The following is a 16,766-nucleotide window of genomic DNA, read 5'->3' as shown; positions in this document are numbered from 1 at the left end:
GGAAGGAAGGAAGGAAGGAAGGAAGGAAGGAAGGAAGGAAGGAAGGAAGGAAGGAAGGAAGACCACCCTTCTACTCTGAGTGACAACGGGAGAAATATAAACTTTAACACCATGACATCACTTTTGGGGAAACCTGGTAGTGACATCATTCCTCTCTCGGAACTGCCCAAAACTCTATGGTTTTAGATTTTTATCCAATTCCTAGAGAGCTGTAACATGACTTCCAAGTTTGCCCAAAAGTCCCATCACTCTGTCAGCTGATGGACATCCCCCACTCATGTCTCTGTCCCCCGGCCCGGTCTCCTAGGGGTTGCTTGGCCATGACCTCCTGAGATCGTAAGGCTATTAATGGTTTTAGAAAACATGCAAACTTTGGTCATGTGGAAAAGGTTAAATGTGACTTGGTTCAAAAAGGGTTGCCAGCTCCGGGATGGGAAATATCTGGAGATTTTGGGGGTGGAGCCTGAGGAGGGCGGGGTTTCGGGAGGGGAGGGACTTCAACCGGGTACGATGCCACAGACTCCACCTTCCAAAGCGGCCATTTTCTCCAGGTGAACTGATCTCTGACTCCTGGAGATCCGTTGTAATCCCAGGGGATCTCCAGCCACCACCTGGAAGTTGGCAACTCTACCCATCTAAGTGTTTGACGGGAAAGCGTGGGGCATTTGCTTGAGCCTGATTTTGCTGGCAGGAGGTGAACACACCAAGCCCCGTTTCACAGGAAGCTTCTGCGCCTTTTCCCCATTCAAGCAGGAGGTGAAAGAGCAGCACAGGACTCTTCCTCTTCTGGAAAAAAGAACCTAACGCCAGGTGTAGCACCTGTGAGATGCCTTGTTTTCTTCTGGGATTAAAAAAAGGGGTGGGGGGGAGGTGCCTATGCCAGCTCGAGGTAGATGGGAATTCGGCAGGTCCGAGAATCCCACAATAAAACGACGGCACCCGTTTGAAAGCCGCTTTCGGCTTTGCTTCGGGTTGTAAAAGACCTCACACAAACGGTGAGAGACACGCCCTTATCTGCCCATTCTCCCATCAGCTCCGCTGAGTCCTTTCTTTTTCTTTTTCTAACATGGTTTATTTTTATTTATTTATTTCTTCGATTTATACCCCGCCCTCCCCACGTGCGGGCTCAGGAGGTTTCCAGGGAACTTCCACTCCAACTGCTGGTTTTCCAGTGGTAAACCCCATCACTCTGCTTCAGAAGAAAAAAAAGAGGAGGAGATTGGATTTATACCCCACCCTTCACTACCCGCAGGAGTCTCAGAGTGGCTTACAATCTCCTTTCCCTTCCCCTCCCCGCAACAGACACCCTATGAGGGAGGTGAGGCTGAGAGAGCTCTTGAGAGGACTGTGACTGAGAGAACAGCTCCGAGAGAAATTGTGACTGACCCAAGGTCATACCAGCAGCTGCATGTGGAGGAGTGGGGAATCAAACCCGGTTCTCTCAGATTAGAGTCCAGGCTCCTAAGCACTGCACCAAACTGGCTCTCAAGATTCAAGGTTCAAGATCAGATTCATGATTCATGATTCACAGAAAGAGAGAGGTGGTAACATGGCATTTGTCCCTTATCAAACCAGAGAGGCTAGTATAATTTTTGTTTGTTTTGGAAGAGGAGGAGAGACCGCACCTTTCCATGCATCCAAGTTCTGCGTACTACATACGTTTTAGTTGGGAAAAATTGAAACCCATGCAATACTTATTTTCCTATCAAACCTAAACAGATCTTTAAAAAAAAGCAAAACCCAACCCTAAACTGATCTTGCTGCTTTAACAGAAAATGCAGTAGTTTGCATTAGTTCGCATATCCATGGAATTAAAACCATAAACCCCTTAGTTTTCAACAAGCAAATTCACCCAATTCTAAATTCTAAAGCGAGGTAGTTGCAAGTAGATGCATGCTTTGCTTATTTCGTTTATTTCAAAAGAAAAGAAATATTCCCTAGGAGATTTTGTTTTTGTAGGGCTGCCCCAATTAAATTTTTTTAGGGTTCCCCCAAATTTTCCGATTTTTCCATCCTCAAAACTGAAGCTTCTCACTGCCCTGCCTGCAAAGTGGCCGGCAGTCTGAAACTGGATTCATTAGTTTTCACCATCTGACCTCTTTTTGAAATGTGTTATTAATGTTTTTAATTGCTTTGAGACATGTTCTTAAGACGGCTGCACATCGCCCAGAGCTCGGCACTAGCAGAGATTGGGTGATTAATACATTTAATATATAAACAAAAATAAAAATAAATGAACTTCAGACGTTCCCATGACGTATTCTCTGAGAGAGTAAAGCATCACCTTAGAAAACATTTCAACCATTTCAGAGGAAAAAAAATATTTCACTGGAGTTTGTTTCCCCAAATTCTTTTGTAAGAAAAAAGTCCTGAGAAAAACACTGGCAAAATGCACTATTTCCACACCATCACCGAAATTGGGGGGGGGGGTTTTGCAGGTTTTTCCCCGAGGCCTTCACATTTCTACGTACAACAACCCTGTTAGGTAGGGTAGGTCGAGAGAGAAACTGACCATCCTAAGGACACCCAAGAAGCTTCATAGCTGAGTGTGTACCTGAACCCAGGTGGCCCAAAGTCCCATTCACAAATTACCGTGAACACAAGGTACAACCTGATTAGAGCATATGCTCGACTATTCTTTATACGGAGCACAGAGTAATTCCCTCATTATAATCAACACATGTACGGGATACGCCCTCTAAGCTGTGGAGTCTGGCGAGCACGAATTCTACTTTGTGAGTTACCGGCATTAAAGTTGTGAGCGAGCGATTTGGCTACCGCATAAATGAGTTTGCTCTGGAGCCATCCCTCCTGAGCGAAGACGAACGTGTGTGAGCCGGAGGCTAAAAAACTGTGAGCTAGCTCACACCCACTCGGCTTAGAGGAAACACTGTTAAACCTTTAAAGTAAAGTGGACACAGGTTGGCTCTTTCTTATGAATGGGCGTACACATGCAACACGTAGGTTGCGACTGGGCTCACTGTAACGTGAGAATGGCGCTCAAGGCCAGACACTTGAACAACTACACCACGTGTAGGCAAACCGGTATTACTTGGAACAGGAGAGGAACCACACCATCTCTTTGCATCTGCATCTCTTTTTCTCTCTCCCTTGGCAACAGCTGCCAAACTCTCTGCACCCCGGCTGCAGCCCTGGGGAGCCAAGCACACCGTGACTCAGCCCGCAGCCTCCCCCAAACGTTTCCCTTGGCTGTACAATCCCTGCCGAGAACGCGATGATCTTGCCGACAAGAGACGCCCGTTCCCAGCAAAGCCGGCAGGGCCTGGGAGGCTGGGGAGAACCGAGGAGCACCAAGTAACCTGCCCGCCTCCGTGCCAACGCCTCTGGGAGACTGGGGAGAAAGAGGCGCTTCGGAATCCGGGCCTCTCCGCAAGGGCGGGGCCTCGCCCAGTTAAACTTTTAATGGGGTCACTGTAACCCAAGAGACCCTTCCCATCAGGTTGGTTCCTGGAGCGTCGTCAAGGGAGAAAGGAGGGTGACAGGCATGTGTCAGCCCGGGAGTCACAGCATGCAGCACAGACAAAAAAAACAAAACAAAACACAGTCAACGTTGGCAGCCCGATAAGACTTTAAGGCTTTCTGACTTGGGGCCAATTTGCACGATGTCACGGAGCCGGGGGGAGATCGCAGCATAGCCACAGCGGGCCTGGGAGGGATGCTGCTGGTAGCCAAGGCGGCTCTAGAACCCAGGGGTCATTTCCTGCGGGAGCGCACAGGAGCAGAGCTCCGGCAGTAAGGAGCCCGGGGGGGGGGGCACATGCAACAAGCCCCGCCCCCTGCTCCCAGCAGCCCTCAGTTGGGCCACGAGGAGCAAGAAGCAGCCAGATAAGTTGCAGAGCCCCCCCTGGCCCGCCTTCAGGTACAAGCTCTCCCTCCTCTGTGAGGGCAGATCTGCACATCCCCCCCCCCATAGCTAGCAATCTCTCCCCGCGCAGAATTTTGTAAACCCCAATCGCATCCTCCCTCCACCGTCTCTTCTCGAAACAGAAAAGTCCCGGACTCTTCAGCCTTTCCTCATAGCCAATGATATCCGGTCTTTTATTGTAAACTAGTTTAACTTCCCCACACACCCAAGCAACAAGAACAGTTTTGCAAACAAAGCAAGCTGAAGACAGCACGGACTGCGGGAGTGGTCCACACCGCCCACCACAGTGGGACACACTGGGCTTTCGTTCCACTGGAGGATACTGCGTGCTTGCTGCAAAGGGGTGCTCTTAATCAGGGGTCATTTCATAGCAAAAGAGGTGCAGGAGCTCATTAGCATACCTATTAGCAGGGGTCGTTTCCTGCAGGAGCGCACAGGAGCGGAGCTCTGGCAGTAAAGAGCCCAGGGGGCGGGCACATGCAACAAGCCCCACCCCCTGCTCCCAGCAGCCCTCAGTCAGAGCAAGAAGCAGCCAGGCAAGTTGCAGAGCTTTCCCCGCCCCCCCCCCGGTCCAAAACAGTCCAGTGGCACCTTTAAGACCAAGTTTTATTCAGGTACAAGCTCTCCCTCCTCTGCGAGGACAGATCTGCACGTCCCCCCCCCCGTCCAATAGCTAGCAATCCAAAACAGTCCAGTGGCACCTTTAAGACCAAGTTTTGTTCAGGTACAAGCTCTCCCTCCTCTGCGAGGGCAGATCTGCACGTCCCCCCCCCCCCAATACCTAGCAATTCAAAACAGGCCAGGGGAGCCTGAGCGGGGGGGGTTGCCTTCTGACACACTTCCGGTGATGTCAGGGGGTGTGGCATATGCAAATGAGTTATGCTAATGAGTTATGCTAATGAGCTCCTGCACCTCTTTTTCTACGAAATGACCCCTGCTAGAACGCGAATGTCACTCAAGGCCTCAGGGGAGGCTGTTCCTTCCACCACCGGCACAAGCACTTGCTGCATACGGACTTTTTTTTTGGAAGAGCCCTGCGGTTTGGCACCCGTAGAAGCCCCTGCTGACTTGAGCCAAGGTGTCTTGGTGAGGCATGAGAGGCGGTCGCACAAACATGAGAGACCAAGGCCATGGAGGGCTCTGTATGGGGCTGTGGTCAGACGGTCATTTTGATTGGGCTTCACCGCTGTTCCCTCTCGCATTTAAAATTGCTGACCAGACGCCCACATCCGTCTCCCGCACCGAAGCGGGCTCACTCACACGATCCTCCCGGTTGCGTTGGGCTGTAAAATAGCCCAAACTGTCAGAAGAAGCCCCCGTCCACCCTGCACGGTTGCAAGGTGCGTCAGATCGCCATTTTTTTCCCCGACCGGAAGCCCCCTAGTATGTTTTCTGACACTGGGGAAATCAACTACTTTCCGGGTACTTGCGCTTTGAATCCACGATCTGCCTATCTGGACAGCCGTCTTTTGCAATGATTGCAATTACGTCATCTTCCGGTAGTTTTTGTATGTGTGTGACTTTCTCCATTGTGCGCATGCGCATATGTGCATGTGCCCATATGTGCGCATGCACAGATAATTTTTTTAAAAACCCTCTCTGGACAGTGCCTGAAGCATTGTCGCGCAAAGTGAGCTGTTGGGCAAGGGATGTGTGATCCTCTGAACCCGCTTAAAAATATCCCCGATCAAATCTACAGCGGGAACGAATCGCGGCACGCTTGCCGTGTGACCACAGCCTGTGATAGCCAATACCTTAAACTGAGCCCAGTAACAGATAGCCAGCCAATGGAGCATCTACAGTATGGGAGAAACATGCCTGCCCTGTCCAGCTCCCATTAATAGTCGAGCTGCAGCATTCTGGACTTGCCGGCTAGTAATAATTACCCACAGCCTGCTTTTCCCCCTGTGGACACACTTTCCGGCAAGTTTTTAGCTTTGGCTACCTCCTCTTACGATCCCCCCCAACGACCACAAAGGCAGGCCCAACTCAGTGGCTGGGAAACTGGCTTACCGTCCACGTTGCAGACTTGGCCGTGCTGGACTGTTGAAATGATACGTCGAAGCTGTGAGGTCCCGGATAGTCTGTGTTGGAAGGGATGGCCGGGGAAGGCGAGAGGGCGTCAAAGGTGGAGCTGGGCTGGGCGTAGGGCGAGGGTGCCGTGACGCTGTTCTGCGCGTGCTCTGTGTTGTACGGGCTGGTGGAGGAGGAGCCATTTTGGATCTGCTGGTCCATGCTATTGAGGATCCCCAGGTTGGTGTACTGCGGCTGGAAAGGGAGGAAGAGAGAGGAAAAGATAACATAAGTGAGCTTCTGGAAGGGAAAAAGATGCTTAGACACTGGCCCTTTCCGCACTGGTCGGCCACTCTGCATTTTCTCAGTGTTCCGAGTTGAGGCAATTTAAGTCCACCGCAAAACAGCATCCCAATAACCCGGGGCGACAGCAGGCTGAAACCGGGTGGACCACTGGAGGGAAGGTAATGCAGAAATGGGGGGGGGGGGCGGTGGCGATGGAATAAAAAGAAGGTCGAACTCAAGGCTCCCGCTAAGCTGTGGGGTCTTGTGAGCCAAAATTCTACTTCGAGAGCTGCTGGCATTAAAGTTGTGAGCGAGCGATTTGGCTGCTGCATAAAACAGTTTGCTCCGGAGCCCTCCTCCCTGAGCCGAGACCAAAATGCGTGAGCCGGAGGCTAAAAAAACTGTGAGCGAGCTCACACTAACTCAGCTTAGAGGGAACACAGGTTTATTTTATTTATTTATTTATTTATTTTTGGCATTTATATCCCGCCCTCCCCGGAGGCTCAGGGCGGCTAACAACATGTAGTTGATAAAACCATAAAACAGTAAAAACGATATAAATATTAAAATTACATCATAATTTATAACCAATCTAAAGCAGAGCTCTCTAAAAACAAGATGGTGGTCTTCTAGACGTCCCAGTCTTGCCCATGATGCGAAAAAGAATATTTAGGGCTTTGATAGTCCATGCCCATGTACAGATGTCCTCCAGGGCGTCGATAATGTGCTATTACACTGATGGTATACTGGTGGTGGCGGCGGCTCCTATTCAAAAGCCTGGCGGAAGAGCTCCGTCTTGCAGGCTCTGCGGAACTGTCCTAGGTCCCGCAGAGCCCTGATCTCCTCTGGGAGCTCATTCCACCAGATAGGAGCCGCCACCGAGAACGCCCTGTTCTTAGTCATGGTCAATTTGATGGACCGGGGGCCCGGCACCTCCAATACTCGATTTTAGTGAAGAATGGGGTGGGGGGGAACCTAGATTAAAAAGAAGGTTGAATTCGATTTTAGTGCAGAATCGCTTGGAGGACGCAGCAGTGAACATGGATTAAAAGGAGAAAGGGCCAACATGCAGTGAGGCCATCACAAAGTCCAGCGCCATCTTGGGAAGGTTCTCCTGGATCAGAGCAACTGCGGAGTGGAGGGAAAACGGTGGGGAAAGAGACAGGAGGAGGAGATCAAACGCTCCCCCCTGACTTTCTTCCTCTCTGAATCTCTGACCCCACGCAATTTCACAACAGAAGAATAGTTTAAGTTATCTCTTTTAAAAAAAGAAGAAGTTGACGTTGATTCATAATCCGTCAACCAGGCTTTTCTTTCCAGAAATTACTGGTTGAAAGAAGAGGAGATTAAAAGGAGGAGATCAGAAGAAGTAGAAGAAGAAGTTGTTTTTTGAGACAGTGCAGACGGAGCTGTTTCGAAGGGAGTATTTAAAACAGTAGAAAGGAGTTCGGCCGAACCTGCATTTGCATTTTTAAATCAGTTTCGTGCTGCTGTGACGCCGTCTTTCTCTATGCTTGTTTGAATGTTGTTTGGAGAAGGTTCTTTTAAAGCGGTGCGGAGGGGCGATGACAGTGGAGCCGCCACGAGAGGGCGATAAACATATGTGGACGTGCAAAAGTATGCTAGCACTCTTGAGGTGTGAAAACGACACCAAACGTAGACAGCTTTTTTTGAAGACAGAGTCAAAAAGGCTGGGACACTGGTGGGAAAGACAAATGCAGATTCCGCCTAAGAGTCCCCGACAGGGTGACCAAACAGGTGACCAAACTGCAGCTCAGGAGCCGCATGCGGCTCTTTCACACAGTCTAACTTTGTTAACAAAAAGCAAATTTGCCTATTTTTCAAGGCAATCCATTTCACTGTAACTCACCCAAAATGAATTTTCTACTAGCAATTGTGCTTTGTTGTTGACCTATGAAGAAAAAATATATGAGCATCAGTGTTCCCTCTAAGCTGAGTTAGTGTGAGTTAGCTCACAGTTTTTTAGCCTCCAGCTCACACATTTTCGTGCTCGTTCAGGAAAGGATGGAAAGGATGGGGCTCCAGAGCAAACGAATTTATGCAGCAGCCAAATCGATCGCTCACACCTTTAATGCCAGGTGCTCACAAAGTAGAATTTTGGCTCACAAAGTAGAATTTTGGCTCACAGCTTAGAGGGAGCATTGATGAGGATCAGGCTTCCTTTCTACTCTTATAGATGAGACAAAAAACTGGAAATTATCTATAGAATCTTGTTCAGAAGAAGGAACGTCGAAACGACACAGGACATTCCGGAGAACGTCGTTAACATCATCTACTTCGTTAAAAACTGTTTCTGTTTATTTGAAACTGACTGTATTTTTGTATTCCAACCTTGTTGAAAAAGCGTATCACTTTAACTTATTTAAACAGCATATATTTTCTGATTTTTGCAGTACGGTATTATTTAGTTTAGCGCACTTATCACAGTAATAATCCCTGTGTAGTGTGTTTTTCAATAAAAACATGTGTGTGATATCTGTTCATGTCCTGGGGCTCTCAAATATCTGACGTTTATTCTATGTGGCTGTTCCATTAAGCGAGTTAAGGTCTGGGAGCACCTTAAAAAGACTAACAAAATTTGTGGCCGGGGAGGAGCTTTTGTGAGCCACTGTTCACTTCTCCAGTATTTAAAGCAATCGATCCCATAAAAACGACCAATACAAGAACAACTAATCCCATTAGAACGACCAGTACAATACAGTTTCAACGCGGTTGCCAACCTCTCCTGCAACTGATCTGTTCTCTTAGAGAAAACAGCCACTCTGGAACGTGGACTCTGTGGCATTAGACCCCACTGAAGCCCCACCCCCCCCCCAAACTCCGCCCTCCTCAGGCTCCACCCCCCAAAAAAATCTCCAGGTATTTCCCAACTCCGGGCTGGCGACTCTAAAATCCACAAAGGCTGCAGAGATCCACTTAGTCCACTGAGAAATACTAAATTAGGTAAAGGTAAAGGTTCCCTTGCTCGAAAGCCAGTCGAGTCCGACTCTAGGGTTGCGGTGCTCATCTCCATTTTAAAGCCGAATAGCCAGCGCTGTCCGAAGACGTTTCCGTGGTCATGTGGCCGGCATGGCTAAACACCAAGGCTGTTACCTTCCCACCAAAGTGGTACCTATTTATCTACTTGCAATTTCTTGCTTTCGAACTGCTAGGTTGGCAGGAGCTGGAACTAGAGATGGGAGCTCACTCCGTCTTGCGGCACACTCAGGTCTCGAACTGCTGAACTACTGACCTTCCACAGCCTGCAGTTCAGCGTCTTAACCACTTGAGCCACCGCAGCTCCATACTAAATAATAAATACTAAATTATAGCATAATAAAAACAGGCGTCCAGTAACACCTTCAGGACTAACAACATTTATTCCAGCATAACGTCTGTAACAAACAGGAATAAAGCAGGCCTTTCCTAAAGTTAATATTTAGGACTGTTGATTTTAAATCCAGTTGCGTGATTTGCTGGGCTTCTCTGCAAAGCGCCGTATACAATGGCGCTGCAGAATATAATCCGCATACAAAAGGAGTGGGTGGTGCTTTGAAATGCATCATCTCATATGAGAAAAACACATTAATCTTGTTGGTCCGGGGCTGCATTTTTGTTCCCAGCGTCCAGAGGGCAGAAGTTGAACTCTCAAACCTAAAGGCTGGCTCGGTTTGCATGCACGCGCGGCTCGCTCACTCTAACAACCCACAGCGGAGCACGAGAAAGACCATCTCTGAAGTAGTCGTTGCTCAATACAAGAATTCTTCTCTGAGCTAATCCTCAGATCCCGAGAGTCACACATGCTGTGGATTGTCCTCACTTCCTGCACATACGGTTCCCACTTCAGATGGCAACTGTGGTGTGCGTGGAGAAGGAACTTTGGCCTTCCCTCTCTCTGCTATTTCCCCAGCCTGAAAGGCACTATCTGGCTTAACTGTTACCCAAAGAGGCGGTCTTCCTAATTAGCTGGGGAAATTAGCTCTAAGGAGACAGAGCGAGAGGGGGTAACTGGGATTCTCCACCTACGTATACGGGGATTTTCCCCTCAAGAGAACCCTCAAAGAAACCAGGCAGGTGTTCGACCGGAAAGGTTTTTATTAGGACAAAGAGAAAGAATAAAACAAAACGCACACAATAAACACACACAGCAAGAGCTAACTAAGAGGAACATGGGGAGGAAGGTAGACTTCAAACTTATAGACAGGCTAAACAGCAAATTTACACGTAACACGATGAAGATCTTTCTAAGTTATGCAAAAACACTAGACGAAGTTCATTTTGTCACAGGGCAGTGTCATTTCCGGCAGCCCATCTTCCAAAAACCAAACTCGCCCACACAAGCAACTCTGACTGAACTTCTCCTGACGCAACCGCCAATGCATCTCCTCCCATGGGGCAATATCATCCAGAGCTTTGGGGCCACTGCAGAAAAGGACTCGCTCTGGAACTCTCGGACTTGAAAAGGGCTCTTCTTCTGTCGAAAGTATTTAACATTTTACACGTGCACACTGAGTGAAGTCTGAGAAATCTGAAGCAATTATTAACAAAAAAAAAAACACACCAAAATCCAGATTCTGATATTAAAATTTGGATGAACACCAAATAAGACTTGTAGATGAAGGATCATTAGACAACAGCACCAGTCATTAGCTTACCAAACTGGATGGCTTATACCAGGTTTGATTAAACCCCCCCCCCCAAATCCAAGGGCAGGAGTTGCTAACACAGTGCCCACTGACTCCTTCCCAAGTGCCCACCAAGTGTTTTTAGAAAGTGGTGGGGGAGCCGGGGGGGGGGGCAACTAGAATGATAAAAGGGTAACTAGGATGATAAAAGGGTCGGAACACTTTCCCTATGAAGACAGGTTAAAACGCTTGGGGCTCTTTAGCTTGGAGAAACAACAGCTGAGAGGTGACGTGATCGAGGTTTATAAGATTATGCATGGGATAGAGCAGGTAGGGAAGGAAGTCCCTTTCTCACGATACCAGAACTCGTGGGCACTCCATGAAATTGCTGAGCGGTCGGGTTAGAACGGATAAAAGGAAGTCCTTCTTCACCCACATGAAATTCACTGCCAGAGGAGGTGGTGGCGGCTACAAGCATGGCTATCAGCCACACTCCACAGGCATGCCCAGAGTTCCAAACTCTCGTGGGCCGGAGCAGATTAGGTCTCTTAATAATAATAATAATAATGAGGTGGGTGGTGGTGGGGAGAAGAGTGTAAATATGGAAGCGCCATTCCAAGCAATCCAGAAACCATCTGTCTAAATGGTTGAGAGGGGAGAAGCCATTCCGCCCGGACTGATCCCGCCCCGCATTCCAGAGTCCGACCCCACCGCCTCCCCGCTTGCTATTTAAATAGCCATTAATCCTCGCCTTGACAAGAACAGCTGGAAGCCGGCCGGGCCTCTCCTACCCTCTTGCTCCTTGGAGCCCCTCGCCCTTTGCCCCCCCCCCGCCAGACAGGTGCAGCAAAACGCCCAGGTGAGAGGAGGAAAGTTAAGACCTAGAGATGCACCCCTGGGCCGAGGTGAGCCACTCGGGAGGCTGTGCCCCGGGGCCAGATGGGGCAGGAGAGGCCGCTGGCACGCAGGGGTCAGCGTCTGAGGCTCCGGCGAGCCCCCGGGTAACCATCAGATAACTCTCGCGGAGGCGTACGCCTTCTGACAAGGGAACAATTAAAGGGGGGGGACGCGAGCCGTTTACTCCTTCCTCCACCCAGGCCGCATTTTTGAGAACAAAAGAGCTCCAGGTACTCCCCGGGCTTATCGTGCAAGATCGCTGTCTTTGAAGAGAACACGCTGGAAAGTTATTTACGCATTCAGGTGGTCTGCTTTGATGATGCAACGGGGGCTTAAGCCGCTCACCCCCACCACCACCCATACCCCCAACTCAGCCTTTTCAGTTGGGATGACACCGCCCAAGGCCCAACGCTAGACCAGCGACAAGGGAGGCCCCTTTTTTTTACCTTCATGCCCTCCTGCCGGGCTCCTTGGAGGCACGGCCACTGCGGGCAACAGATAATCTAACAGTGTGATCCTAAACAGAAGTGCTGGACAGACGCTGTATAGGATGGCTTTGGAAAGGGGCCTTTCCCCTGATCCAATTGTGCTCTTCTTCTGGATTCATTCATAGAATCACAGGATCGCACAGAGTCGGAAGGGGCCCGACGGGGGCGGCCAAACTTGCTTAACGTAAGAGCCACATAGAATAAACGTCAGATGTCTGAGAGCCGCAAGAGGGGAACAAATATGACACACGTGTTTTAATTAAAAATTAGCCTTTTAGGAACATGAAACGAGACTGCCAATAATAAAAACAAAAGGGGTAAAAACAGATATTGCCAATGATATCTATTTGTCCAATGATATATATTTGTCTAAGAGAGAAAGAGAGAGAGGTGGAAAGAATGAAATACATGGAGACAGACAGACAGACAGACAGACAGACAGACAGACAGACAGACAGACAGACAGACAGACAGACAGACAGACAGAAAGAAAGAAAGAAAGAAAGAAAGAAAGAAAGAAAATAAACAGATGGTGAGGGAGGGGGAAGGAAGGAAGAGAGAAAAAGAAAAGGAAAGGTGGAAAGAAAGCAAATAGATGGGGAGGGAGGGAGGGAGGGAAGGAGGGAGGGGGGGAGGCAGAAAGAAAGAGAAAGAGAAAGTAACGAAGAAGAAGAAGAAGAGATTGGATTTATACCCCGCCCTCCACTACCCAAAGGTGTCTCAGAGCGGCTTACAAACTCCTTTCTCTTCCCCTCCCCACAACAGACACCCGGTGAGGTAGGTGGGGCTGAGAGAGCTCTGACAGAAACTGCTCTTTCAAGGACAGCTCTAACAAAACTATGGCTTGCCCAAGATCATCCAGCAGCTGCATGTGAAGGAGTGGGGAACCAAACCCGGTTCTCCCAGACTAGAGTCCGCACACTTAACTACTACACCAAACTAGCTCTCTTTATGCCACCCAAATACCACCACCGGGCACTGACCAGAGCTCATCCTAGAGTGAAACAGTTTAAAGAGGCTGTTCAAACAGTTTAAAGAGGCTGTTCGATAGAAACAGATTTGGAACAAAATCCACCAAGATTACTTTTTTAAAAAGAGTCTCATGTAAAATGTAGGTGAAGAAAGGCACATCATGTTTAATAAAACATGTGCCGGAGGTACATGACAGACTAACAGCATTTATTCCAACATGAGTTTTCTTAGAATCACAGAATCGTAGAGTTGGAAGGGACCTCCAGGGTCATCTAGTCCAACCCCCTGCACAATGCAGGAAATTCACATACTCCTCCCCCCCCCACACACACACCCATTGACCCCTGTTCCATGCCCAGAAGACGATCAAAAACCTCCAGGATCTCCAGCCGAACTGGCCTTGAGGAAAATTGCTTCCTGACCCCAAAGTGGTGATCTGCATTTCCCTGAGCATGTAAGAAGGGCCACAAGAACTAAGCACTGAGGCAACCCTTCCTGCCCTCCCTCTCGTGATCTGCCTCAGTTCACAGAATCCGCATTGCTGTCAGATGCCCATCTGGCCTCCCAAGAAGGAGAGCCCACCACCTCCTGAGGAAGCCTGTTCCACTGAGGAACCACCACTGTCAGGAAGTTCTTCCTAATGTTTAGCTGAAAACTCTTCTTATTTAATTTCAACCTGTTGGTTCTGGTCCGACCTTCTGGGACTGCCTTCTTGAGACACACGCTTAACCTGGAGAAGGGGGTGCACAGACTGATTTTGAGGCTTAAAAGGAAGGGTTTTGTCCTACCCATGGAGCAAAGCTTTGCACACTTCTCACACATACAGATTACCTGAATCGGCAGTCAAACAGCTCATAAGCACGAGTTTCTATTTCTTTGCTTCATTTATTCTCACTTTTCTCTCCCCGGTGGGGAACCCCAAAGCAGGTAACATCGTTCTAGTCTCCACTGTCGTTCTAGTCTCCACTGTCGTTCTAGTCTCCACTGTAGCCACACAACAACCCTGCGAGGTGGGTCAGGCTGAGACCGTGTGACTGGCCCTAGGTCACCCAGCGAGCTTCCAGGGCAGAGTAGGGATCCGAGCCTGGCTCTCCCAGATCATGATACGATGCTCTAACCACTACACCACACCTGTTCTCAAAGTCTCACGGGATTGTTGTGAGGATAAAACAGGGGAGAATAGAAGAGAAGAAGAAGAAGAGGAGGAGGAGGAGGAGGAGGAGGCTGGGTTTATACCCAACACTCAATGAACAAGAGCCCGATCCGTCAATCACGTTCATGGCCTTTAATAACGACACATTATGTATGTATGTTTTTCATATTTTGTTTGTGTTTGTATTTTTGTTTGTTTTTATAAAATAAAAAGTTTTTTTAAAAAAAGAATAAACACTGTAGAGGTATACAAAATCTTCCAAGTTTTGTTGTTGTTTAAATGGAAATAAGTTTGGTAACAATAGGCTGTAACGTGTTTAATAACGACACATTATTAAAGAGTACCGTGTTACCAAGTTTTGCTTAATATCCAAACATGATGGCATTCATGTTTGCCCATTGTGTCTCTATGAGTGAGTCCGTGTCCAAATAAACCCCTTTCTTTTCTTTACTACGGAAAGTTACTTGTACCTTCAACTTTTATTTTTCCCTATCTCTCAGATGCCAAAAATTAAAGACACGCGTGCTGTGGTAGCGTTAGCGGCTTCCGTTTGCACCGCCTTCTCGAATACTGAACGCACTTCACATTTTTTTCTTACAGAAAACAAAGGTTTTTATACTTTTATATATACTTTCATAAGAGAAAACTCTTGAGAGTCCCTTGGACTGCAAGGAGATCAAATCAGTCAATTCTAAAGGAAATCAACCCTGACTGTTCTCTGGAAGGCCATATACTGAAGCTGAAGCTCAAATACTTTGGCCACCCAATGAGAAGGGAGCCCTCACTGGAGAAGACCCTGATGCTGGGAAAGACTGAAGGTCAAAGAAGACGGGGACGGCAAAGGATGAGATCGGTAGACAGTGTCATCGATGCAACAACAGACACCCTGTGAGGTAGGGGGGGCTGAGAGAGCTCTTCTGAGAACTGCTTATGAGAGAACAGCTCTGAGAGAACTTGTAACTGACCCAAGGTCACCCAGCAGGCTTCATGTGGAGGAGGAGTGGGGAATCAAACCCGGCTCTCCAGCTCAGAGTCCGCGTTCCTACACCAACCTGGCTCAAAAGTTGAATGAAAAAACCGTTCGTAGTTGAATGTGTGATCTGGTCAAAGCGACTCCTTTGTTCTGTTTAGAGACTGCCTTGGGAGGTGGTGGGTGCTCCTTCGCTGGGAATTTTCAAGCAGAGGCTGGAAGGCCATCTTTCGGGTATCTTGTATGGCTATCTTTTGGCTGTGCTCCTGCAGAGTGCAGGGGGTTGGACTAGATGACCTGCAAGGTCCCTTCCAACTCAAACATTCTATGATGCTATGAATCTTGCTGGCTGCACCCACACTTACACGAAGCTGCCTGATACTGAATCGGAACATTCCGCTCCACCGAGGCCAATACTGTCAACTCAGACCGACAGTAGCTCTCCCGCAGTCTCAAGTAGAGGTCTTAACATCACCACCTTTTGCCTGGCCCTTTTAACTGGAGTTGCCAAGGAACTGAACCCAGCACCTTCTGCGTGCAATGCAGAGGACCATCCACTGGAGGCTCTTCCACCGAGCCACTGTCCTTTCCCCAGGGGTGACCCGGGGCCAGCCACACGGGGGACTGGGAGGGTAAAACAAAGGAGGGTAGAAAAAAATCTGGCAAGGCAATCTAGGAGAGGAAATTGGGGTATAAATGGCTAAGCAAGCAAACTGCACTCCAGGGCAAAGGCAAACGGGCAGAATTGCGCTCTTCTGTTTCCACTGAAATCGGTGTGCTTTGGAGGGCCTCTCTCTGTTTAGGACGGCACTCATTCGAGGGGGAGGCTGGGGGCACAAGGGGAGAGGGACCCTTTCCAAAATGAGTGGGTGGGGGTAAAGATAAGGATTTTGGCCCCAGCCTTATGCGCCCAGGTGTAGAGATGTGAAGGCCCAGAAAAAAAACGGAAAAATTCAGAAAAAAACCAGGTTTTTTTCCCTTTTTTTCTGGAAGTTTTTTTGTTTTTTTCTGAAAAATTGGAAAAATTGAAAAAAGAAAAGAAAAAAAAACTGATTATGGAACGTTTTATTTTAACATGATGAATAAAATATTTTAAGACAAGGTGTTCAGATATTTTCCAAATCATTTCTAAAATATATATATATATATGGTATCAGATTGATCTAATTTCTGTGCACTGAGGACAAGCAAGTCCTAGGTTAAAAACTGAACTCTCCAATGCAAGAACAAGATGAATTTCTTCCTTTAGGAGGTGCGATTGTCAGAAGAAAATTAAAAAGTTTCAGTTTTGTTTTTGCATGTGGGTGGGTATTCTATTTGTAATAATTGTTTGGATACACTATATTTTTAATATGCTAGTTGTGATAATTTCATGCCAAGTAAAAATGTCCATAGTCATATTTCACATTCCTAAAGTTCCTAAAAAAGATGACTTTCAATCTAGAAAAGACAAAAGAAATGCTAATGTAGCATTTTT

The 16,766-nt window shown here is 48.1% G+C and overlaps 1 protein-coding gene across 3 annotated transcripts in view; it reads right to left on the bottom strand.

Moving 5' to 3' along the window:
• The window catches only part of TP63 (tumor protein p63), a 186,443-nt gene that overhangs the window by 114,911 nt on the left and 54,766 nt on the right, over window positions 1–16,766 (bottom strand). For all 3 annotated transcript variants that reach the window (XM_015427170.1, XM_015427169.1, XM_015427168.1), the window contains one exon: window positions 5,900–6,154. In XM_015427170.1, coding sequence (XP_015282656.1) covers window positions 5,900–6,154 — 255 coding nt within the window. The remainder of the gene's footprint in view (window positions 1–5,899; window positions 6,155–16,766) is intronic.

This window comes from Gekko japonicus, unplaced genomic scaffold (genome assembly GCF_001447785.1).
Source record: "Gekko japonicus isolate JY-2015 unplaced genomic scaffold, Gekko_japonicus_V1.1 scaffold759, whole genome shotgun sequence".
NCBI lineage: Eukaryota > Metazoa > Chordata > Lepidosauria > Squamata > Gekkonidae > Gekko > Gekko japonicus.
Note: the sequence above shows the minus strand (reverse complement) of the source record. Positions and strands in the feature narration are given on the sequence as shown.